The sequence below is a fragment of the Antennarius striatus genome, chromosome 8, assembly GCF_040054535.1.
Source record: "Antennarius striatus isolate MH-2024 chromosome 8, ASM4005453v1, whole genome shotgun sequence".
Taxonomy (NCBI): Eukaryota; Metazoa; Chordata; class Actinopteri; order Lophiiformes; family Antennariidae; genus Antennarius; species Antennarius striatus.
Genome location: NC_090783.1, coordinates 3,358,097 through 3,382,746, shown reverse-complemented (window position 1 = coordinate 3,382,746; position 24,650 = coordinate 3,358,097). Strand labels below are relative to the sequence as shown.

Here is a 24,650-nt window from a genome sequence, read left to right as displayed (position 1 = left end):
AAGAATCCATTATATCATTCATTGTTTTTTAAACTCCTCATCTTGGATTTAGATGAGTCTGATCGCAAAACTATTTCTTTTGATTAAATTAAGTAAAATAAAGAAGGCCTTTCCAAATCAACGGAATTAAATAGTTTGAAAAAGGATTAAAACCAAATTACAGCCCGCTCTTTGATGACTGTGAAAGATGCATGCTGAGTCGGAGCTCTTAGAGAAATTATGTTTCTCATAGTGGAGATATATAAAGAGCAGGTAATGAAAATGTTAAATTCAGTGTGAATAATCACACAAATTCCTTTTGGTCATTTCTGTCTCCTGGTTTGTTTGTTCTTTTGTCCTCCTCATGTATTCAGAAACCTCCTAAACTGTTGATTTAAGCCTTGTCGCAGGAATGATTTTACTATATACTCTAATTATTATGATGAATTTCACATATGAGACAAATCTGTGTGTATGTGCGTGTGTGTGTTTGTTTGTGTGTGTGTGTGTGTGTGTATATGTGTGTGTCCATGTGCTTGTGTGCCTAAAAGCGTGTGTAATTCATTGTCAGGCTCTTGAGAGCTGACATATTGCCGCTATTGATCTTTAGTCCTAAAACCAACACAGAAGCCTGGATACTGATGACAGGCAGGCCAGGGGAGTCAGGGTGTCCTGATAAAACATACACACACACACACACACACACGCACGCACACACACACTCGCGCTCCAACCGTCAACATGTCTTACATATAAACAGAAGCACATACACTTATTTACAGAGTTACAGATGTTGAGTTAAGGTCAGTGAAATCAGGAGAACAGGAATTAATCTGAGACTTTAAATCATCCAGTTACGTCTTTCATGACCGACATCTGTAATAAACACACCTAAACATGCCTAACATACATGATGCATGTGCTGTAAACACGCATGGCTTCATCTCCCAAAAGCAACGCCACACTGAAAGAGTTAAAATGCGCTCAAATAAATGTTGAGGAATCAGAGAAAATAAGATTTGAAATTGCACAAGACCTCTAAATTCCCTACTGATGAAATGTTGTAGGTTTTAAAAACAGAACATCCCGGTTTCATTTTGTCTTTTGGTGTTGCGTTTCTTCTTCTGAGAGATCAGATGAACTGGTTTCAGACAATGCATCAATAAACACACAATGGAATAAAGATTAATTCACGCATTTTATTGTGTACACAACTTTTTGTGCTGCAGGGGGGAAACAAAAATAAACTGTCTCTTTGTCATTTAACAGAAATTACAAGCAGTCTGTCTGCTGCTGTTAAAATGTGGTTGCACATTTTCATTATGATTCATTCAAATTATTTATTTAGCTGTGGATTGATATGTGCCACCAGTTCACACATATCAATCCGCAGCTAAAAGTAGTCCCTGACATGCTGCACTGAAACTACGTCTGGGGGCGAATGTGTGAAATCCTATTTGCAAAATACACAAATATATGAATTTTTTATGAGTTTAAATTACTTTTAAACTGACAGGAAGCAGCAGAGAAGGTGTGGAACTTTAAAATTGTTTTTTTCTCTTTTTTTTTGACATTTAAAGATGCAAAAAACTAGAAACTAATCCGACTCAATCATCCTCTCATCCCATCTGCTCCATGGGTGGAGTCAGAGGCACCATCTGATCCACTGTCACCCCTTCACCTGTCCTCCACTGATCTGATGCTGGTTGATTATTTTTTTCCCCGACGGGACGTCCTGAAGATATTCTGTGTTGAACTCGACTGTGTGTGTCCAGAGTTGTGTACCAAAACTAAAAACACAACAGCGCGTCACGTTTTCAGGAGGGTTGCGTCGCGTCTCCGTCTGCTCATGTCGGTGCAGAGTGTTCCCCTTTAGAAGTCAAAACAGCATATGATTCAATTTCATGCTCTTTCATCCTTTAACTGGTCTGATAACGGGGATGGAAAAAAAAAAGAGCATGCATGTGTGTGTGTGTGTATAAACTCTTCATCATCCCCTAGCAGAGGATCCATTAGCCTTGGAACCCCTGCTTGGTTGCCTGGCGATAAAGCAAACAAAGCGTGTTTGGCCAATCAGGCGTGCAAATATTTGTTCTGGAAAGCGGCCTCGTCCGCCGGGGGCCCCTCCCACGGCTTCGGGTGCGTTCGGAGGTATAAATACGGCGCCGGTCCTGATGGTGCAGCATCGCATGATGGTGCATCCATCGATGACCCAGGGTAGCGCCGTCGTTTTGATTGGTTGAGTTTCCTGCGTTGGCGATCAAACATGGCAGCGGGCGTCATCACCAACTTCCACCGCCGGGCCCCAGCTCCAGCTTACCTCCCAACGCTTTTCCAGCACTTGTCTCCTTGCAAAGAAGATGAGGAGAAGCTCCTGGAGGAGAAGATGGAGTTTAGAGATGAGGAGGAAAGGGAAGTAGAGGAGGAGGAGGAGGAGGATGAAGAATCCGAGGCTCAGGAGGAGGAGGAGGAATGTTTAGAGGAGGTTTTCGCCGACGCCTCCAACTCTGTCTTGGATGTGACCAAGCAGCTCCTGAGGTTTGCCGACGTCATCAGCCACGACGTCCAGCGCTACTTCGGTCGCAGCTCCGATGATCAAGAAGCGTGCGACATCTACGGCGACTCCGTCTCCATCACCACCGGAGGACGTCTGCGTTACTACGACGACCTGCTGAAAATCGCAAGAGCGGGAAGTCCGGAGGCCCCGGAAAACGGCGCCGTGACCTCCGCTGACGGGGTCGGCGAGAGCGGCTTGGGGCCCCTGGCTGAGCTGTTCGCTCACCGGGGGCCGGGTCAGGGCCACAGCCGGCCAATGATCAAGCGGCATCTCCCGCTCAGCTTCTGGACCGAACCAATCCCCTGCTGCTCTGTGGACAGTTTCAGCAGCACACACACGTCACACGTCACACACACGAGCAGCGACACACCCTCTCAGAGCGGAACACACGCAGATGCTAACACACACACGCATTACAACACGCTCCAACCACACAACGCACACGGCTTAGACAGCACTCAGCCGGATTTCAGCGACTTGCTGGCAAACTGGGATCCGAACCCGGAGTTCACACACACGCTGACGGAGAACACACACATGCAGCACTGAGTGAACACAGCACGTCAAATGGACACAGCTGGAAAATATTTATTTTTGACTTTGGCGACGAAAAATTTCATGAAATGAATCAATAAATTTGTGTTTTGTACAGTTTTATTCATCATTTATGTGGATTTAAAAAGATGAACACACCAACATTAAAAACATGTATTTTCTTTCTCTTCTCTGTGTTGATTTTAATCACATTTCACTTTTTATATGAAATAAATATTTATTTATTCAGTTTATTTAACATGTCTGGAAAGAAAAAAAAATAAACTGAATAAGTAAATATATAAAATAAATATGTTTCTTTTTTACTTAAAGGGTGCAGGTTGAAAGTACATGTTGTTTTATTGTATTATATTGTTTTTAACCATTATGCCACAATTAAAGCAAATTTATTTAAATTCATTTGGAACCCAAAAGTTGGTTCCCAGCTGACAACAAATTTTTATTTTTTTTTAAATTTTTTTCAAATGTCTTATTATTTATTCTTTCTACAAATGGGATTAAACTTTACAACCAACTGTAACCTGATTCTGCCGACGGCTCAAGAGCTTCACTTGCAACAACCCCTATCGTCATGGAAACCTGGAGTAAACCTCACTATTACTATGTAATGATTGTAATTCAGTCTCTTAAGTATTTGGAGTTGGATTTCACCAATCAGGTACCAGCCTTCCTTTTCCACAGCAGCCTGGATGATGATGATTGGCTGCAGGCGTTTTGTCTGAAATCCAAACACCAATAATTAAATAAATAAAAATTTAGAAATTGAAATATATACAGTATATGTGTACAAAAGATTAAGTATCACCGGATCATCCGGTTTTTTAAGTTCTGAACCCACAGGGCAATGTGTGATTGGTCCGTCTGGATACAGGCCCCCATGGGCAAACCGTTTGATTGGATGACTGGGAAGGCCAGTAAAATTTTGACACACTCTCTATCTTAAACAAATAAAAGGTGCACATGTCTAGTGACAAATGCATTGCAGGTGACCAAAAACCTCCGCCGAGGAAGCCGGGGACAGGAAACTCCAGCATGAGGACGCACACGCTTCTACCCGTAGCTTTGCTGGGCCTGCTGCTGCTGGGGGCCTCCTGCAACGAGACGGAAACCGGCACCGAGAAGCAAGGGGACACACCGGAAGAGACGCCGGCAGAGGACAGTCCAGGTGAAACCGGAGATGCGCCGAAGAAAGAGAAAACCACGGAGATAGAGGAGGAGAACGACGTGATGGTTCTCCACATCAACAACTTCGCCAGAGCCGTTAATGAAAATCGATATTTACTGGTGGAATTCTGTGAGTACCCATTTCTGGAATCGATGACGGAGAACCTTTTTTTTTAGATGGAAATGGAAGATGTTTTTCATTTTTAGTGCAAATAAAACCGATAACAACACGTGTAGATGACACACATGTAATACAGACTCACTTTTCTACCACTCTTATCAATCAAACATGCACACGTGACCTCTTTCCTGTCCAGATGTGTGTTGGTCCCACTCTCCCACGGCGGATGAAGGCCGAGCCCAACGGTCCCCGCCACTATCGGCGGCGTATTTCCATGTGTATCTACAACGTCGCAGTAAATTCCGTAATTACAAACCACTGAATTTGTTCTTGTGCAGATGCTCCCTGGTGTGGCCACTGCAAGCAGCTGGAACCGGCCTACGCTGAAGCCGCAGGGCGGCTGAAGGCGGGGGAACCCGTGATCCGCCTCGCCAAAGTGGACGCCACAGAGGAGATGGAGCTGGCTGAAGAGTTCAGCATCACCGGCTTCCCCATGCTGAAACTGTTCATCAACGGGGAGCGAAAGCAGCCCATCGACTTCACTGGTGAACACACACACACACACACACACAAACACGCACGCATATCTTGCTTTCAAGGTACAACCGTGTGTGTGTGTGTGTGTCCAAGATTGGTTAACCTGAGGGAAACCTCAAGCTGGAGACGGTTTTGGGTGTGTGTGTGTGTGTGTTTGCTTTAGACGATAATTTTTCTTCTAACTCGTCTCAAACATCTGAACTTATTTGATCAGATAAACTACATCTTTATATGTTTCAGCTCATTCATTATGGAAATAAATCTTTACTTTATTATATAGGTTTTTTTTCTTAAATACAATTTATTTCGGCGTAACTGCTTTCTGTGCAGAGTTTGTATGTACCTTGTGTCTTCATGGGTTCCTCCCCCCTCTAAAAACATGCACTTCAGGCAATGCAAAGCTTCAAGGCATATTTTACAGTGATGGAGTCATGTGACTTTCTCCCCGTTTCCAGCTTTAATACTAAGCTGAGCTAAAAGTTGTATTATTATAGTTAAAAGTCAAAATTTTTGTCTTAACGTGTTGGTGATCACGTGTTGGCCAGGCAGGAGGTCATCAGACGCGATCATCACCTGGTTGAAGCGGCGCACAGGCCCCGGCGTTCCTGTCCTCGACTCCGTCGAGTCCGCTGCTCGGTTCATCGATTCCCATAACATCGCTGTCGTTGGATTCTTCGATGTAAGTTCATCGATTTGAATCCGTCTCTCAAACAAGCGTCCGTGTTCACGTTGTGATTTGCGTGAATTTTAGGATCTGGAAAGTGAGGCGGCAAAAGGGTTCAAACAGATAGCTTTGGATGACGTCGACTCTGAGTTTGCTTTGACATCGAATCCCAAGGTTTTCAAGAAGTATGAAGTCAAATCCAACTCAGTGGTTCTCTTCAAAAAGGTGAGAAAACGTTAGCGGGTTGTAGAAGATAGAGTAATGTTAGCTCTGCTGCCACCTAGTGTTAAAGATTGGTACTCAATTTTTCCTCAGGCGTAGACAAATTAAATCTTTCTGATATCAAATAATAATAATAATAATACATATTTTATTATTAATATTATTATTATTACTATTAATAATAATAATTATTATTATTATTAATCTGTATTTCTGCTTTTTACGATTATTTGGACAAGCCTTTTATGCATATGTGTGTATGTGTGTGTGTGTGTGTGTGTGTGTGTGTGTGTGTGTGTGTGTGTGTGTGTGTGTGTGTGTGTGTGTGTGTGTGTGTGTGTGTGTGTGTGTGTGTGTGTGTGTGTGTGTGTGTGTGTGTTTGCTAGAATGACGATGACAGAGCAGACTTTGCGCTGCCAGACGATGGGAAGCTGGACAAAGAAAAGTTTATTGAATTCATCGCTGTCAACAGTCTGGAGCTAATTATCCCATTCAGCGAGAAGGTAAGACACACACACACACACACACACATACACGCACAAACACACATGATCATGCAGTTAAAGGTAAATGTAAAGTTATATTAAAATGATTGTTTGTGTTTTCAGACTTCACAGCAGATCTTCTCCTCCAGCATCCGCGTGCACGCTCTGCTCTTCATCAACTCCACGGTGGAGAGTCAAACATCTCTGATGAAAGAATCCAAGACTGTTGCTCAAAAGTTCAAGGGAAAGGTAACGGGGTGTGTGTGTGCGCCTGTGTTTGTCTGTTTGTGTGTGTGTGTGTGTGTGTGTTTATCCTTGACTGTCTTTTTTTCCATCCCGTGTGCAGATGCTGTTCGTTTTCATCAACATGACTGACATGGCAGGCGTCACTCCTGAGGTGCTGAAGTACTTTGGCGTGTCGAAGGGCGACGCCCCAACGGCCCGCATCATCAGCATGGAGACCGAGAAGAAGTACGCAATCAGTCCAGCGAACCTCACAACGAGTTCACTGGAAGAGTTGTGCCAGGAGGTCATGGACGGCACCGCCAAGGTAGTGACCGACCACAGGTTTTGTACTCAAACACAGGGCAGCGTTGACCTTTGACCCTCTTCTTTGATGCAGCCCTACTATAAATCTGAGGACATCCCAGACGACTGGAATAAAGGACCAGTCAAAGTCCTGGTGGGGAAGAACTTTGACGCTGTCGTTTCTGACCCAACTAAAAATGTACTTGTGGAGTTCTGTAAGTTGGTTTTTTGAATTTTTGCTCAAATCAGATTTGTAAACTTTCACAAAAAAAAAAAAAATGAGGCGGTAAAATAAATACATAAATAAACAGAACATTAATTTAAGTGAATTATTTTTCTATGCAAGATTTTCCAGAACTGAGATTTTAAATCTTGGAACAATTTCCCATGTAGAATGTGGTGGATCTCCCTCCGCCTTCTGTTATAAAAGCATCACGTCTTCTGTGTGTGCAGACGCCCCGTGGTGCGTTCACTGTCAGCAGCTGGCTGAAGTCTGGGAGAAGCTGGCGGAAAAGTACGTCGATCACGCCGACATCATCATAGCCAAGCTGGATGCGACAGCCAATGAGGCGGAGTCTTTTGAAGTTGACTCATATCCACAAATTAAATACTTCCCAGCTGGTGGCAAAGAGGTACCCAACCCCCACCCACTCACCCACTCACCCACCCACCCAGGAGATCACTCTTCATCACTCTTTCTCCTCTTCATCATCTGCAGACTGTCGACTATACTGGAAAAATGGATCTGGAGACCTTGTCTAAGTTTTTGGATGATGGAGGAGTGTTGCCTGAGGAAGAAAAGGATGACGAGAATGAGGAAGATGAAGAAGATGACAAAAATGATGAAGCTGAGGATGAGGAGGTGTGTATTTTTATCAATGCGTTGCATATTTTAATGGTAGATCTTCTCCAGTCACAGCTGGTCATTTCATTTTCCCTCTTTCAGGAGGCCGATGAGCCTGCGGCGTTACCGACCAATAAAACTAAAGACGAGCTGTGATGTCAGTTTGGGTTTCAGCCAATCAGGGAAAAACAAAGCACATTCCAACTTTTCCAAATACTGTAGAGGAATTTGGGTAACAAATGTAGATGTTGTGTTGCTTCCAATGAAGAGTCATGACTTGAATTTTACTGCAATTTATGTCAAACATTGTTAACATAAATGATCTTCAAAACAGATTTAATTGTGTGTGTGATAAATGTATTTAAACATGAAAAGGTGTCGTGTTGTTTGGGGGGTTTTTTGGGGTTTTTTTGATGAAAGAAAGGTGATAAATCAATTAGGATTGAAAGTCACAGGAGGAAGTGCATCAATAGATTTTAAAAAAATTCTCTTTTCTCATCGGTCCTCAGAATGTACGGCAGAAAAATAGCAAATCCCAAAGAAAACAATACACACACACAAAAAAATTCAGAAATGCTAAGACCAACATGCTAAAAAAATACATTAAAAACTGTATTATTTAGCATGCTAACTTTTGCTGAAACTGGAAGGAATGTTATTAAAAAAGTATGAAATAACCGCTGTGGATGACTGTGGATGAAGGGTCGCATGCACCTCCAGGATTATTATAGTGATTAGCCCCATTGCATAATAATGTTCTCTGAACCCGGCTACCAGTGTTTGTTGCCAGTTCCGGATGTTCCTGTTCTTTATTTGAAATGAAAATGAATGTTTATGACCTCTGACTCGCTAGCAGTCTGAGCAAAGTGGGCCACAGTTGCTCTGAAAGTCACACTCCGGATTCCGTCCACTTGAGATTTTCCAAAATCGTTCTTATAATTATTATAATTATTATAATTATTATTATTATTATTGCTACTGATCTTGGTGTTGAAAACCCTGAAACAAAACTGGAAGAGAACTAAACTGTAATCATCATCATCAGATAATCACCAAACTGAAAATGACCTTAGCCTAATCAGTCTCAGCAGAGTCATCAGCCGCCGCCACCACCACCACTACATCGGCCATGTCTGGACTGGATAGGGGGATTTGCAGTTTGCAATCAATAAGGTGAATGAAACTTCCAGATTAAGGAGTGAATCCAGGTTTTATTTCTTCACTATCGAGGGCCCAAAGGGCCGTTTACTTCGCTTAAAGAGAAATTTGAATGAAACTTTATCAGAGATTGACACTGGGGGTGGAGACAGGTGATAAAATATTTTGAATTATTTGCTCAACTGAACAGGAAAGGCAGGCACTTTGAAGAAAATGCTCAGACTTGCTGGGAATTTTTCTCTGAAGTCTTTTGCTGGTTCAGATTTTCCTCTCAATTAAAAAAAAACCCAAAAGAAAACAAGCATGTGATAAGCAAATATTTCTACACAGTTTCTTGGTAATTAATCCAAAAGGAAAACAACACGTGTTTGGAGCAGGTGAACAGGTAAGGAGGGTCAGGTTTTTTGTTGTTTTTTTATCGCTGGGAAACAAAGTGTTTCTAATTCCAGAGCGAAACAGGTTTGACAGGCCTGTGATGTCAAGGCTGTCAGCGTCACGGTGGATGTTTCTCCTGCCAGGTGAGCTTCGTCCACGGTAAGGCTCGCTCCTCTGCTTTCACTCACACATCCCAGTTTGAATTGAACAGAAGGACGTTTATTCTTTCCTCCCCAATTCTGTCGGCAGAGGCCCGACTGTGCCTGTTGGGGTGTGATAGGGATTGGATGTATCATGTTTCTTAAACAGAGGAGTCCAACGTGAGTTAGCATTACTTAGCCACATTCATCATGTGTGTCTAACGGCTGATGTTTGGTTTCATGTGACTGTGTTTTACGAAAAGCTGTCGTTACACAGCGAAGACGGCTCACAGTATTCCTGATTACTGCTGTGTCTAACGACTCTGTGCTGTTTTAACTTTTAAAGAGCTCATCATGAATAGGACCAGTTTTAAAATCTACACACCTCATATTCTTATAATAAGAGTTAAAATAGTTGAAATTGATACTTCTGAATCTATTTGTAGGGTTGTTGTTTTTTTCTTTCAAGAGTAAATATCATATAGAACAACCAGACAGAAAGTCAGAGGATGATATTACAGTTATTCTTGGAGTCCGCTTTTCCTTTTTCACTGTGAAATCAATTGTTAAGGATAAAATTTTATCATGGTGTGTAAGGGTTACACTTGAGAAATATATGGACGCTGCCACTTTAAATCTATAAACTTTCCAGGTAAAAATTCACACCGCATACCTTTCCATTATCTGACCTCTTAAAAGGGACATTTTGTCTCCTCGGCAGGAACTAATTCAGGAGGAATTCAGAGGATTTATTGAAGGAAAATCAGTAAAACCACAGTGGAACATGTTTACTCAATGGGTTCTCAGTTAAAGTAAATATTTTGGAGGCGGTGGTTCCTGTCAGGATTTACTGTTTTGTGCCTCCGGATTAGAATCACTGTTGTGTTGGATCTGTGTTACATATTACTACTGCAGTTGTGTATTATTGCATAAAACTATATTTTGTGTCCCTAATGTCATATCATGGACTTTTATGTTGTTTTTTTACCAGTTTCCTCTTTTATTTTGAAAATTTATGTCGTTTTACTTACTTCCGATCTCTCTCTCTTTTTTTTCTTCAGTTTCCATTGGAGTTTTGTTTTTTCCCCCACTTATTTACCGTCTGTTGTCGTTTTGTTTTTGTTCTGTCTTCCTGTTTTATTTTGTTGTTGTCCTCTCCGTGTTTCCTCCGCGCTGATTGGTCAGCTGGTTTCCACCTGTTGATTGTCTGCTCATCCCTGTCCAACCAGTTCCCCATTGTGTCATCTCCCAGTGCCTCCAGTCTGCATGATTCCTCTAACTGGTTGATGTTTTTATCAATAATTTCACATCATTGATTTGCAAATCATTTTCTAACTAAATTGCATTTATTTATTTATTTATTTTATTTTATATACTGATCTGATCCCCGAAGACTAAATAAAACTGAATATCGTACAAAGATGAGATAAATATTCATACTGATAAACTTGTTTTAATTTACACTCAGGGGGGTATTTCTGCATGTTGATATGAATTGAGCTTTGTTTTAATCGCCTTAATTCATTTTCATTTGTCAATTCTTTTCAAACTGCAGTCTGTTCATTATGAGCCTCCCTCCTTTTGAAATGCTCTAAAAGTGGTGTTTTTTGAGCATACCCCAACTTTTAGTCTTTTGTTTCATCTCTAAATTTTTGAAATGTGTCGCCGCACAACTTCAAATACATTCTTACACCGTTCTCAGTCACGTTGAATGTCAAAGGCAGAGGAGAAGATCACGTTCTGTTGTATTAATGCTTTACAGAGCAGCGTATTTCTGTATATTTACATTTTTATATAGATATCCAAGCAGAATGTAAATATTACCCTGACCTCTGGTCCAGCCAGCTTTCTCTGGTGCTTTAAACCTCGTTTCTGAGGCAGAGACGGAATAAAGAGCAGATGCAAAACAGCTCATTATGAACACAAACTTTTGCATGGATGGAGTAGATAGTGCATCACAGACAGACATGGATCTCCTTCTTTTTCTGACTCCGACTCTCTCTGCTCCCAGTCTCGACTTTGTCGCCTGATGACCGGTTTGTCTCCTTGTCAATGGACCTCATCTGGTGACGTTAGATCTGATATGTGGGTGAAAATTCCCAAAGCTGCGATAAAGTGAAGATAATTTTTTTTTTTTTACCAACGACTAATTCACAGGTAAAGGATGAACTTTATTCTAATTTTGCAACCAAAAGAATTTACAGTACATTTTAAACTGCACATGACTTCTATGTGCTAAGAATGTGGTTTTTTTTATTTATTTATTTTTAAGCTCCGTCTTAACTGGAGGACCCCCTGATGGAACCTCCTTCATATGAAGATGCCAATCGTCATCCTAAAGTATTTTCTGTCCTTCCTCCCCCCTCGTACGGTGTCTCCTCCGCCCCACCCCCAACACCACCTCCTTCTTATGTAGAAGCAGGTAAAATAAGGTTCCTCTTTCTTAACTAACCTGGTCATATGAGATAAAACTGAGACTGTTTCACACTGTTCAGGAATGTTGCACCAGATTGAAGAAGCTGTTCCAGCTCAAATTTAAGCGATCCAGAATATTTCCTGGATCCAGATCAGAGTCTGATATGCGGATTATTTTATGGATGAGGATATCAGTTTTATCCTGTCATTGTAGACGCTGACTGTGCCAAATCTTGTGAATGCCCTCATTCTGTAAAAGTTAAGAATTGTAAATTATGGGATGTTCCTCGGAGCCTAACCTACCAAGTATTTCTGGTTTTGCCTTGTTTTCTTTGCAGTTACCACCCAGCCAAACCATTTTCCTGTCTTGACTCAGCCCACGGTGCGCACCGTCACGCTACCGCCGACACCAGTCCCCGTAACCCCTCCAGCAACACAAGGCATAAAGGCTACAACTTTAATCCCTCTGTCAATAACACACACACACACACACACACGCACGCAAAAACACACACCGGTTGATCAAACACTAAGTGTTCCCTTTATTCTCGATCTCCTCTCTTTTCGATACCAGTCGGCGCTCCACAAGCCGCCCGTACCGCAGCCTCGACCCAACCGCGACGCATCTGCATCCCAGTTCAACGCCTGACGGAAAACCCAGGTTGGGTTCGCTGCCCGTTCTGCCAAATTATCGTCACCACTAAGGTCACCCACAAGCCGGGGACTCACGCCTGGCTCTTGTGTACAGTTATCGCGTTTAGCGGGTGAGAGTCACACACACACACACACACACACACACATCCACGCATGAATGTTTGACATCAAACTGCCGAGTCAGCAGAAACAAACTCCATCTCTATACATCCTGCCTCTCAACCTGACTCCATCTCATTTTCAGGTGTTTCTGCGGCTTGTGTTTGATTCCGCTTTTTGCTAGAAGCACCCAAGATGTACGTCATTCCTGCCCGCGGTGTCACAAACATCTGCACACGCTCCACAGATGACATGGATTTCACAGTATCTACCCGTGATTTCATCTCCGGACTGTAAATGCCTCACTGGCCGACCTGCAAAGTGAAGGAGAGGTGAGATCAGGTGATGAATGGGTGATCCAAGCTGTTTTTAATGATACATTTTGAACGTGGAGATCGAAGCACTTCGTCCTCATGAAATACTTCCAGCGGCTAGTCATGCACCTCATCAAGTCCGCCCTCCCTTCAACCCTGGACCCTTTTCAGTTTGCTCACCGGTCCAACCGCTCGACCGATGACGCCGTCTCCACTGCCCTACATTCAACCCTCACCCACCTGGAGACCAAAGACTCGTTCGCCAGAATGCTGTTCATCGACTTCAGCTCAGTCGATGTCCTGTCTGTGTTGTACTACCTGTGTTGTACTACCTGTGTTGTACTACCTGTGTTGTACTACCTGTGTTGTCCTGCCTGTGTTGTACTGCCTGTGTTGTACTACCTGTGTTGTACTACCTGTGTTGTACTACCTGTGTTGTCCTGCCTGTGTTGTACTACCTGTGTTGTCCTGCCTGTGTTGTACTACCTGTGTTGTACTACCTGTGTTGTCTTGCCTGTGTTGTACTACCTGTGTTGTACTACCTGTGTTGTACTACCTGTGTTGTCCTGCCTGTGTTGTCCTGCCTGTGTTGTACTACCTGTGTTGTACTACCTGTTGTACTGCCTGTGTTGTACTACCTGTGTTGTACTACCTGTTGTACTGCCTGTTTACCGTGGGTCAGAGAGGACTGCCATTTCCTCTGTGCTGTATGTCGTGCGTATACAGTATGGTACATTTGACAATGAAGCTGACTGTGACTTTGACTGCGCACCGTTACGCAGTTTGAAAAGTTTCTGCTGTTGAACCTCATAATGGCCGGACTGTTACGTAAAACCATTCCGTATAAATGACGATGGCGGCCCGTCGTGTTCTGACCCAACGGCTCCAAAACGAACTCCTGTATAAAAGGAGCCATTCAACACAACTGTGACATTTGGACATGATTTAAAGTGGTTATACAAGTATAAATAAACACCGTGAAACAAGGTAAATACTTTTAAACATTTTAAACCTTCACAGGCGGACAGCACTTATGGTTATTTGTAAGAATGCATTTAGTTTTTATTCAGTTTACAGAGCGCTGAGCGTTACAACAGTGTCCAGACTAAAGGGTAAACGGGAGGATATTTATGATGGACAATAGGGTAGAATCTGACTGCCAAACAGTCTTTTATAAAGAATCTGGTTTTCTGTTGACTTCTTTTAAAGGCCCTGCACATCAAACGCGCCGCCAGACTTAAATTATGTTGTACGTCCTTTTCCCCCCTGCAGTGTTTTTGTACTCTGAGCGGGTCTACATGAAGTTCCAGTGAATAAACACTGGGACGCTATTCAGACAGACGAGACCTGTCAAGGAATTTTGACTGCAAAGAGGTTACAAGACAATATGGGACAAAATATGACTGTAAATGGTTCTGATTTTTAAAGGTAAAATGCCTCAGATGAGAAACTAATCATTTGCTAATTAATTTATATGTAAATATGCAGATTGTCTTTATATCGTGAACTGATTCATACAAAATGTGAAATGTTTATGTCAAAGAAGTTGATTATTTTCTGTATTTTTTTTTTCTACATCATATATTTACCTTCCTTTTCACCTTAAATAAAAAATTAAAGACAGCATCTGTGTTTGTCCACCTTCCACTTAAACATCAATGACTGCATTGATTACTGATTGATGAGCTCCGTCAGTGGAAACAAGAATGTCCACATTTTTTTTTTTTGCTTTTTGAATTCCAACCCTGGAGACAAAACGTGAATTTCGATGACATTCGCTCTCAGTCAGAGAAGTGACGTTTGTATTTGAGTTACAGCTGAGACTGAGTGAGCTTAATTCTCATTTTTACAGGAGTGTGGTCGAACAATATACATTAATGCCTTTACATGCTGTTAAAATGTGTTGGAATATATTCTTTAATTCAAAATGTTATCACTAACTTGTGTCCTAGAAATTTCTCTAATGCATGCAATCACTAAAAACTGTCTTTGAAGATTTTATTTGACTTTGCTGCAGCAGAGAATGAGTGACAGAAAAAAGTCAGTGTGCAAATTGGTTAAAAGTCTCACTGAATATTCAGAGTGATAATTCTTATACATGAGCAAGGTGTACTGAACAAAGCACTCCCTGCGGTAGAAATAATATTTTATCAGATACATGTGGTGGGAAAAGAAGGGAAGGAAACTTCCCATGGGATCTGGCCTTGAAGACTGGTTCTGGGCAGTTTGGGGGAGTTTAAACATATAAAAGAGACAGTAGTTCTATTGTGGAGACAGTTGAGACGGTAGTTGAATTGTTTCCATTACACTTGTTGATAAAGAAGTAGAATTTATTCTAACATCTGTTTAAATGGGTGAATTTTACATATTAATATATAGGTTGTGTGTTTGTTTTTGTGCTTCCATTCTGACCTTGTTGGGGCTAAATGTTTTAGACAAAGGGCATTAAGATATACTTCATCTGCAGCCCAACAGCCAATGGCAGATTTACAGCCGGGCTCAGATAGGAAAGTTAATCAGTTACAGACTGGTGGGCCTAGCCTGAAGATAAGAAAAGTATTCGCAACTAGCAGCTCAGCACTGATAGACAAACACACACATATATACCTGTCCTTTCTTTCACCGCTCCCTCCATACCTCCCCCATCAAAGCCCGGACCCGGGTCCCGTTTGTCGGACGGTTGGGCGCTGATGGTCGCCATGAGGAGAGCGCTGCTGCTGGCTGCGACGGCCGTGTGTCTTTTTGCGTTTGTTGCCGCTGACGCACAACCTGGTGGAGATAAATCACCTCCAGACAAGGATGGAGTGTTACAGCTGGAGAAAGGAAACTTCCGGAGGTCACTGAAGAAACACAAGCAGCTGCTGGTGTACTTCTGTGAGTTCTTGGTTCGGATCTACCTGTTAATGTGGAGAAGTTTCTCAAATTACCGACTGTGTGTGTGTGTGTGTGTGTGTGTGTGTGTGTGTCTGTCTGTCTGCTTGGGTGTGCAGATACTCCTCTGTCTGGAGACAGCCAGCGAATCATGACAGCGTTTAAAGGTGCAGCTGCAGAACTTCAGGGGTCAGAGGTCAAACTGGGGGTGGTCGACGTGACGAAGGAGAAGGACCTGGCTAAAGAGCTCAACGTTACGGGTCTCCTTGCGATCAGGCTGTACCTTTCAGGAGACAAACACAACCCTGTAGACTGTCCTGGTAGGTGGAGACAACAGTTTACATTAATGTTGACATAAGCTTCCAAAGGCGCCCGTTATCTGCGAGCTCATTTTTAATCTGACAGATGCTACCGCACAAAGCTAGCAGCTGTTTCACTCATAACCTGATTTTGTTGTTGTTGTTTGTGTGTTTGCCGGTTTGAGAATTTCCAATAAACTTGCTGGTAGGATGGGCCATAGAGATTTAATCTGGCGTAGTTTGTGTCGTAAATGTTTGTTTCACTGCCGTTTAAGCTCCTCAGAGCTCCGCCTCCATCTTGACCTGGCTGAAGAGGAGGGAGGGATCTGCTGCTGACCTCATCGCTGATCTGAGCCAATCAGAGGCCTCAGGGGAGCTGACGGCTGTCGGGTTCTTTAAGGTTTGATTTTACGTTGTTGTTATGACAGCAATCAAATCACCGTTTAATAATTAGTTTGTGTGTGTGTGTGTGTGTGTGTGTGTGTGTGTGTGTGTGTGTGTGTGTGTGTCTAGGAGCTAAACCACACGTACGTCCAGGTGTTCTACGCTGCAGCGATCGACCTTCCTGATATGAACTTTGTCGTGACAGAAGACGATGATGTCATCAACAAATACGGTCTCACGCACGATGTCGTCTTTCTGCTCAAAAAGGTAGTGTGTGTGTGTGTGTGTGTGGGTTTGTGTGTGTGTGTGTGTGTGTGTGTGTATGTATGTGTGTGCTATAAGTTACAATCATCTGATCTGTGATTGTACCTCCCTTGTTAGAAACTCCACAACTGGGGTGAAAATGATAACTTGTCATTGATAACCATAACTGGGGGCAGACTAATTGCTGATTATGTATCAGAGTAAATACTGAATTCACAGCGGTGCGTTTACAAAACATGCCAAGTGCAGACGCATTCTGGATGTTGGGATTCAATTCATGAAGCCGTCTTAAAAAACTGGTCAAATGCAACATGCAGCGGCTCAAACAGGGACTCATTGCCCGTGTGTGTGTGTGTGTGTGTGTGTGTCTGTGTGTGTGTGTGTGTGTGTGTGTGTGTGTGTGTGTGTGTGTGTGTGTGTGTGTGTGTGTGTGTGTGTGTGTGTGTGTGTGTGTGTGTGTCTGCTGCAGTCTAAGCTGATCCAGGCTTACAAAATGATGCCTCAGACATCCAAAGAGGAGCTGATCATTTTTATCACCGTCTACCAGATGGATCCCGTCACCGAGTACACCGGAGAGGTAGAGCAGGAGAAGCATTTCCCTCTGGGATTTCAAATTTGTCAAAAACAGATTCTATTGTTTTCTATTTCTTGTTTTTGAATCTATTTTTCTATGTTCTTGATCAAAAGGTTGTGTTAAACTCTCTCTCTCTTTCTCAGACAGCCGCTGGGATATTAGCATCACCTGTGTTAAGCCACGCCCTCTTGTTTGTCAACAAAAGCTCTGCAGAATTTACCGAGATCTACTCCGCCTTTAACGGCGTGGCAGAATCATTCAGGTTGAGGGTAAGAACCTGAAGACCCTCATCATCAGCCTCTGGACCGCTTCACATCTGCGTGTGTGTGCGTGTGTGTGTGTGTGTGTGTGTGTGTGTGTCTGTGTGTAGATTTTGTTCGTGATGGTCAACGTGGACGAGCCTCGTAACGGCAGGCTGATGGAATACTTCCGGGTTCGGACGTTTGAGGCTCCTCTCATCCGATTGGTCAACCTGACGACCCATGTGACCTATCACCTGCCTTCTGACACCCTGGATGTAGAGACCATCAGAAACTTCTGCCTGTCTTACCTGAATGGCACGGCTAAGGTTAAACTGACTTTGAACAATGCCGCCAAATTAAAAGGTGTAAATATTGTGATGTTTATTGACGTAAATGATTTGTGCAGCCAAAAATGCAGAGTGAACCGATTCCTGACGGGTGGGACCAGCAGCCGGTGAAGCAGCTGGTTGGGATGACGCTGGAGAAAGTAGTTTTTAACCCCGACAAAACTGTGTTTGTCCTCTTCTGTAAGTAAATATCTTCTACCCGCCTGATTCGTTCCATACCACAAAAGGTGTTTCCTTTGCTTTTTGCATTCGAGCAACACTTTGCAAACGATGCTTGTGCACAAGGAGCTGCAGAAACAGAAAAAAAAAACACACACAAAAATGGTGAAAAAGGCTGTAGTGTTCATGCCAGACCAGTAGGTGGCGCTGTGATTTGTCAAAATCAACACCATAATGAGATCCCTGTCATGTTGTGGTAAATCTACACTGAAGAAGCATTAAATTCAACAAAACCTGCAGCACAAACCAAACTTTACAATCAGTTGTTGTTTTCAGGCCCTAGAAACAGTTTCCTGGTTGTTAGCTTTCCAGTCATGACACTGCTATTGATGCTTACTGCTTTCGTACTATAATCACTGTACATTAAACGTGTATTCCAGATCTTCCCTACACCCAGGAGTCAATCGTGTTGTTTCCTCTGTGGGAGGGACTAGCCGAGGCCGTGAAGGCGCGAGAGGACGTGGTCATCGCTCGAATCGACGCCTCGGCCAATGACATCAACATGTCGATGCAGGGCTCCTATCCGTCGCTCTGCCTGTTCCCAGCTCTACACGCTGAGAGAGTATGCATTGTGTTGCCTTGGTTCACCAAAAAAGACTGGTACATTTGGGGTTTAACGTGTGTTTGTGGCGTTCTGTGATGTCATCCGGTCAGGTGGTGGTTTACTCCGGCAAGAGGAAGTTGAAGGACTTGATCAAGTTCTTGGATAAAGAGATGGAGAAGGCCAAAAAAGACAGAGTTAAGGTAAGGATCTCCTTCGTGAGCCCGGTGGTTTGAGAGCTGCTTTTTTTTTTTTTTTTTTCAATATTTAAAAATAAAAACATCTCTTTTGTGTCTCCAGGAGGAAGAAGACAGGAGGAAGTACATCGAGGCCGTGAAAGCTGAGGAGGAGAAAAAAGCCAACAAGACCAAAGATGAGCTTTAATCCAAAAGCAGCGTGCATGGTGTGTGTGTGTGTGTGTGTGTGTGTGTCATGTCTTTTAGTCAGTTCTCTTCACGATTGCACTGTAAAAACTTTTTAAACAGTGTGATTTTATCACCTCAACCAAACATTCACGAACTGTCAGATTACATCCAATAAAGTCTATATTTAAACTGTGATAAATTGTCTCAGAATTTTGCATTATCTCATCCCTGCTGCTGTGCAAATGGACTAATCTCTTCGTGAATCAAATTTTAATTTATTGGTCACCATATGTCTTTAAATCAACAGAAACCAACACACGGATTGTAACCATGACAACACTGATAATAATTCTGACATGTCAGCAAACGTCTCCTTTTGGGGGGGGGGTAAAACATCCTTTCAAAGAGCTTGAAATCTTACTAAATTAAAATCGATTTCAAATCGATATCGAACTATTTTCGTCGGGTTGGAACCGGTAACGAGCGCCGGCGGTTCACGGGGAGGTGAAGCCGGAGACGCGCCGGCGGTGACGCGGTGTGACTTCACACGGAAGGCTTGGAGAAAAGAGACGCCGCCGCCGCCGCTGCGCGCATCTCTCCCACCGACTCCTCTCCTCCTTTTCCCCGGGCGTCGGGCAGCAGCAGCAGGCCGGACGGATGGAGCAAGCGGGCGCGTACGGCGCCGCCAAGGCCGGGTCTGTCCACTTCGATCCGGTCGCCTTCTTTACGCATCCCCGGACCGTCCTCAGGCTGATGTCGTGGGTAAGCGTCCACCGCAATGTGTGCTTGTCATCACTGGACGGGCCTATACCCGCCCCCCCCCCCCTCCTCCAATCTCCATCTCCCCCACCATGCATGCGCATTGTCTCTAATGTCATTCTCTTTGTCTTCATGCAAATATATTTCTTTTACAGCTTTAGGATTTCTCACTGTTGTTGACTTAAAATGGGCGTAAAAACCGTTTTCAATGATGCAGACTGGAGCTCCAGCAGCGGCGTGTCGTTAACACAATGAACCCAGAGCTCCTTTATGTCTGGATGGGGCTCTTTTGCATTTAAATGCCCGCTGTGTAGCCGTGAGTCACCATAAAGCATCAGATGATGCTCCCACAGGACTATGTCGTGTCTGCCCCCCCCCCCCCCCAAAAAAAATAAAAAATTTAAAATCAGGTCAATAGAAGGTGTCTGAAATGGATTTACAGTTCAGGACAATCAACCACGTTCACACTGGAAGTCCGTTTTATATACCGCGTACCGGCATTTATAAACGGGTTATTATTATAGTACGTTCATAATTGTGAGGATGAAAAAATATTTTTTAAAAAGTTGATGAAATATAAGAAGTCAAATTAAAACATCCGGGAAAAGTCTGACTTGAACTTTATGTTAAATGAAAAAAAAATAAATTAATTGACACCAAATTTGATTTTAATAACCATACATTTTTAAATGAATGCTTTGACTTTGTGCACATTTAGCCCATTAGTGAGGTAAGCTTTTGAAGACTGTATATAAATAAGTGATCAGAGTTCTCCATCCCCCTTTGCAGGCCAACACAACACAAAACATGACGTTTAGATTTTGAAACTAATTTCGATTTTTAAAGGATGCGATGTGAATTTTGTCCAACCAACAGCTGGAAACTCTAAAGGTATTGGTGGAGGCTGAACCACGTGTCCCTCTTTTTCCTCAAGTGTCAATAAACCCATACGAGAATCATGCATACATCTACAGCTCAATGAAACCATTAAGCGCATTTTGTACCTCTGATTTAAAAAAAAAACAAACATTTTTAATTAAACCCTGCAGCTTTATTCAATGTAATTCCACAGCGCAGGTGTGCGCGCAAGATCCAGGTGGCGGAACGCTCCAAGCGCACCGAGCGTCCTTCTTTCTCCTTCTCCAAATCGCCAACGTGGAAAAAAAGTCCAATCCTTTCTAATAGTAACAAACTGATGTTTTTTGACTTAACTGTAGTAACTGTAGAGGCTAAGCCACGCTTGAAGCCACTGAGGTTTCCACCGCTATTGAGTAGGTGACGCGTTGACGCGCTTCCCCAATTAAAATCCAACACGCCAACCTTTTGCTTGAATGTTCTGTTTATTTTCCATTTAACTTTTCCAATAGTTAGATAGTTCACATCGAAACATCACAATATTTTGGCGTTCAGCGTCACGCTATCAACAATAAAAATGAATAATTTTAAAAAAAAGTTTTATGTTTATATATATGTATATATATATATATATATACACACACACACACACACATATATATACACATACATATACATATATATATATATATATATATATATATATATATATATATATATATATATATATATATATATATGCAAGCATCTTTAGTCTTTAGGGCGGGAGGGGGTGTTGGGATTCAAACTTGGACAGGTGGAAGAGTGGGACATTATGTTTATATGTGATTTGTATGAACCAAGTGCTTCATACTTGCTCATAGAAGGGTGTGTTTGTATCTGGAGTCAGGATGTTGAAGCTGCTGGTGCAGCTTCATGGAGCATGAATAAGGAATGAGAGGACTTCCATGTGACCTGCCGGATCGTGAACCATTCCCTTTTTTCCCTGCAGGTTTTCTCCATGGTCGTGTTCAGTTGCATCGTGAACGAGGGATACATCAACATCGGCAGCGAGCGATTGCTCTGCGTGTTCAACAACAACGCCGACGCCTGTAACTATGGCATAACGCTGGGCGTGGCCTGTTTCCTGGGAAGCATCTTTTTCCTCATCCTGGATATTTACTTTCCCTCCATCAGCAACATCCGAGACAGAAGACGCGCCGTCCTGCTGGACCTCGGCTTCTCGGGTACAAGTTCAGATATATTCAAAAATTAAATCAAAGCACATTGAGAAACAGAAAATTTCGAACTTAACTGAAAAATGCTAAGTTAGAGTTGGGTTGGATCACATGAAGTAGGACCAGATGGTTAGCTTAGCTTTGCTAAGAGAAAGAACAGGACGAATTTGTAGACTGACCCCTAGTGTCACTTGTAAATGTTAGCATGTTAGCATTTAGCTCTAAGCAATAATAAAAAATGAAAGCTATAGCTGGATGGAATTTGTTTTAAAAGACATTTCAATGATGATGCACATCACCTATACTGATTCCTCTTTGTCCCGCCTCCAGGTCTTGCCTGTTTCCTGTGGTTCGTCGGTTTCTGCTTTCTGGCCAATCAGTGGCAGGCAACCTCTCCGGATGAGTTGCCATTGGCCCAGGGCTCAGACGCCGCTCGAGCCACCATCGCTTTCTGCTTCTTCTCCATCCTCACTTGGGTCTGTATGTTTAACCTTCCAGCTCTAAATGTTCTGGTTCTGGATAATTTTGTCCAGTCCTGGATCTGTTTGGTCGAGACTCCTCAGGTCAAACTCTGGCCACTTTCCAGGTGTGAATTTGTAATTGTAGAGGTGTGAGCAGGATGTTAAAGGTATATTTCCCCTGAGTTATGAGAGATGCTACGTGAGAAATCTTCCAGCCAGACGGAGACTCACTGATTTATGATCTTAAACTCAAAGGAGCTGCTTAAAACAATCTCACCGCCCAACCTGTGGCGCCCATTTGTCTCCCTGTCAGGCGACATGTGCTGGAGGAGCTGTAATCATGTTAACATTGTACAATATCTAACAGCAGGTCTGTTCTAGTCCATCATGTCATCTTTCCCCCACCCACTAGTCCTGGGTTTAGTTATATCAGAATTATGGTAGACAGAATGTGAATTTGACACTTCCTTTTGAGTTTAGCGACTCTTTAGAGAAATGATTTCACACGTTTAAGTTGGTTTGCCGGGTTAAATTTTTCAATGTCTGAGATACGAAAGTCTGAAATCTGAGAATGTGAGTTTCAGTTTGAGATCGGAAGAAAACTTTTTAACCAAAAACCCGCCCTAGAAAGTAGGAGATGGGTAGGCAGCATCCTTTAAAAAAGTTTAGAAACGAGTGGAGCTTTATTAAATACTTGTAGACTCATGTACTTATTTAATCCCAAAGGTTTTTAACAATGTTCATTGTTAATTATCAAGAGGAAGAAGAAACCGGTCAAAACATAAATAATTTCTGCCCGACTCACAGACTTCCATCAGCGATGATGTTTGTTTGCCGGCATTAATAATAAGACAATAATTCCCATTATCCCACAACAATATAAACAACGTCTTCAAAGTTTTAACTGAGCGGCATCAATTCCATAATGTACTGTATTTCAGAGGGAATCTCAGTTAGAGATTAACAAAGGAAACATGTTTCCTGATAGAAGGTTTGTCAGAATCTGGCACTGATCCAAATATGATTCTCAGTGCAGGAAGGGGGGGGGGGTAAATTAAAAGGATTATAATAAGATTATAAAATAATTAAGGCTCACAATGGGTGCATAGCTAAAATGTGGAGTGATTCGACAAGCTGGATTATATTTTAGGCCAGACTAAATTGTAACCTTGTGATGTAGATACGCACGGTGAACCCTGGAGGAAGAACCAACGTCTCACAAGGTTCTTAAAGTTTATGGTGTGTTTATGGATATTTATGGTCTCCAAAGGGGAATGGACTATAAATGGAGTCAGAATTTCTATTTCTAAGTAATTATTGTTCACTTTTATACCAATAAAATTCCCGATTATTCCCGTTTGTCAGCGTGCCAACAAACAAAGTTAGCATTTTGCAGCTAGCAGCACTGCCTGGTACAGTCTTGCAACGCAGCGAGCGTGGTTTCACACTATGCAGCGGTAGGCTAATGCTGTGGTTCTAATTTGGTGTGTGTGTGTGTGTGTGTGTGTGTGTGTGTGTGTGTGTGTGTGTGTGACAGGCCGTTCTGACCCTGAGCGCGCTGCGGCGCTTCTTGACTGGCAGCAACACCAATTTGTTCACGTGGCAACACCTGGATCCCGTTCCCAGCAACGCCCGCGCTACACCCTACCCCATCGCCAACGGCGCTACCATAGTGACCACCAACCCCTACCAAGCCCCGCCCTTCACCGAAACCCTGGACCCCCAGAAACTCACACAGCAGAGACCCATGGCTCCGGCTTTTTGAGGACAGACGGGGGGGGGGGAGAACGAACGACACGGTGTCAGCTGTGGGCAAGGACGACCCCCTCCCTCCCTGCCGCCCTGATTAGTGGCGCTCCGTCCTTTCCGGGAATTGGCGGGATTTTGGGGTCATGTGACATAAGAGCTATTTTCAAATGCTGGCTCAGCTTAGTTATAATGTGTGTCAAGAATACCGTCTCTTGCTCATGCACACACACACTCACCCTCACGCACACACACACAAACACACACACACACACGTCGATGCACGCACACACATCTGCACTCACTCATATCCAGATGATGACATGCTGTACATGTACACCTGCAAAAAACATGTATATACACACACACACGCACACACACTCACACACACACTCACACACCTTGGCTGCATGAGGTGCTGATTAACATAGATGTAGATCAGTGATAATGCTCCACCTGCCTTTGAAACGGACACAGGGAATTATGCAGGAGAGTCAAGCTGGCTTCAGTCAGTCTGACCAATCACAAACTGCCCTACAGACCTTTGGCCTCCCATTGGCTGACAGACAGAGGTAGCTTATTCAGTAGATTCTGACAAAGCGGCCTCCTAGAAATTAGACAAGGCTGCAAAGGCAGGTCAGCTTAATGCATTCTGAATGTTTCCGTGTTAAATATTCATGTGATTCAATATTTTA

The 24,650-nt window shown here is 43.0% G+C and overlaps 4 protein-coding genes and 1 pseudogene across 4 annotated transcripts; all 5 read left to right on the top strand.

Annotated features, from left to right (window-relative positions):
• Nucleotides 1-2,197: 2,197 nt before the first annotated feature.
• Nucleotides 2,198-3,185, top strand: LOC137600740 (protein PERCC1). Its single transcript, XM_068322513.1, has one exon. It carries the CDS (start codon nt 2,246-2,248, stop codon nt 3,083-3,085), a length of 840 nt encoding a protein of 279 aa, XP_068178614.1. The 5' UTR covers nt 2,198-2,245; the 3' UTR covers nt 3,086-3,185.
• A 936-nt stretch (nt 3,186-4,121) lies between these two features.
• pdia2 (protein disulfide isomerase family A, member 2) lies at nt 4,122-7,949 on the top strand. Its single transcript, XM_068322185.1, has 11 exons — nt 4,122-4,385; nt 4,715-4,921; nt 5,459-5,592; nt 5,665-5,802; nt 6,186-6,302; nt 6,408-6,533; nt 6,631-6,834; nt 6,907-7,027; nt 7,266-7,444; nt 7,531-7,674; nt 7,759-7,949. The coding sequence occupies exons 1-11, from the start codon at nt 4,124-4,126 to the stop codon at nt 7,810-7,812; spliced, it is 1,686 nt and encodes a 561-aa protein (XP_068178286.1). The 5' UTR covers nt 4,122-4,123; the 3' UTR covers nt 7,813-7,949.
• A 1,085-nt stretch (nt 7,950-9,034) lies between these two features.
• LOC137599644 (lipopolysaccharide-induced tumor necrosis factor-alpha factor homolog) lies at nt 9,035-14,428 on the top strand (annotated as a pseudogene).
• A 967-nt stretch (nt 14,429-15,395) lies between these two features.
• On the top strand, nt 15,396-19,110 carry zgc:136472 (uncharacterized protein LOC678514 homolog). Its single transcript, XM_068322161.1, has 11 exons — nt 15,396-15,685; nt 15,802-16,002; nt 16,257-16,381; nt 16,495-16,632; nt 17,099-17,206; nt 17,347-17,472; nt 17,574-17,771; nt 17,852-17,972; nt 18,392-18,573; nt 18,666-18,755; nt 18,853-19,110. Exons 1-11 carry the CDS (start codon nt 15,502-15,504, stop codon nt 18,934-18,936), a joined length of 1,557 nt encoding a protein of 518 aa, XP_068178262.1. The 5' UTR covers nt 15,396-15,501; the 3' UTR covers nt 18,937-19,110.
• A 399-nt stretch (nt 19,111-19,509) lies between these two features.
• Nucleotides 19,510-24,650, top strand: LOC137600505 (synaptogyrin-3-like). Its single transcript, XM_068322172.1, has 4 exons — nt 19,510-19,679; nt 21,523-21,757; nt 22,079-22,224; nt 23,747-24,650. Exons 1-4 carry the CDS (start codon nt 19,575-19,577, stop codon nt 23,972-23,974), a joined length of 714 nt encoding a protein of 237 aa, XP_068178273.1. The 5' UTR covers nt 19,510-19,574; the 3' UTR covers nt 23,975-24,650.

What these genes read in the sequence shown, in the direction of transcription:
- LOC137600740 (XM_068322513.1), top strand. Translation starts at nt 2,246, where the DNA reads ATGGCAGCGGGCGTCATCACCAACTTCCACCGCCGGGCCCCAGCTCCA.
- pdia2 (XM_068322185.1), top strand. Translation starts at nt 4,124, where the DNA reads ATGAGGACGCACACGCTTCTACCCGTAGCTTTGCTGGGCCTGCTGCTG. An exon ending in GCAGCCCATCGACTTCACTG is followed by an intron (nt 4,922 to 5,458) that starts GTGAACACACAC and finishes CGTGTTGGCCAG; the next exon opens with GCAGGAGGTCATCAGACGCG. An exon ending in AAATGTACTTGTGGAGTTCT is followed by an intron (nt 7,028 to 7,265) that starts GTAAGTTGGTTT and finishes CTGTGTGTGCAG; the next exon opens with ACGCCCCGTGGTGCGTTCAC.
- zgc:136472 (XM_068322161.1), top strand. Translation starts at nt 15,502, where the DNA reads ATGGTCGCCATGAGGAGAGCGCTGCTGCTGGCTGCGACGGCCGTGTGT. An exon ending in ACCTGAATGGCACGGCTAAG is followed by an intron (nt 17,772 to 17,851) that starts GTTAAACTGACT and finishes TGATTTGTGCAG; the next exon opens with CCAAAAATGCAGAGTGAACC. An exon ending in AACTGTGTTTGTCCTCTTCT is followed by an intron (nt 17,973 to 18,391) that starts GTAAGTAAATAT and finishes CGTGTATTCCAG; the next exon opens with ATCTTCCCTACACCCAGGAG.
- LOC137600505 (XM_068322172.1), top strand. Translation starts at nt 19,575, where the DNA reads ATGGAGCAAGCGGGCGCGTACGGCGCCGCCAAGGCCGGGTCTGTCCAC. An exon ending in GCTGGACCTCGGCTTCTCGG is followed by an intron (nt 21,758 to 22,078) that starts GTACAAGTTCAG and finishes TCCCGCCTCCAG; the next exon opens with GTCTTGCCTGTTTCCTGTGG. An exon ending in TCTTCTCCATCCTCACTTGG is followed by an intron (nt 22,225 to 23,746) that starts GTCTGTATGTTT and finishes TGTGTGTGACAG; the next exon opens with GCCGTTCTGACCCTGAGCGC.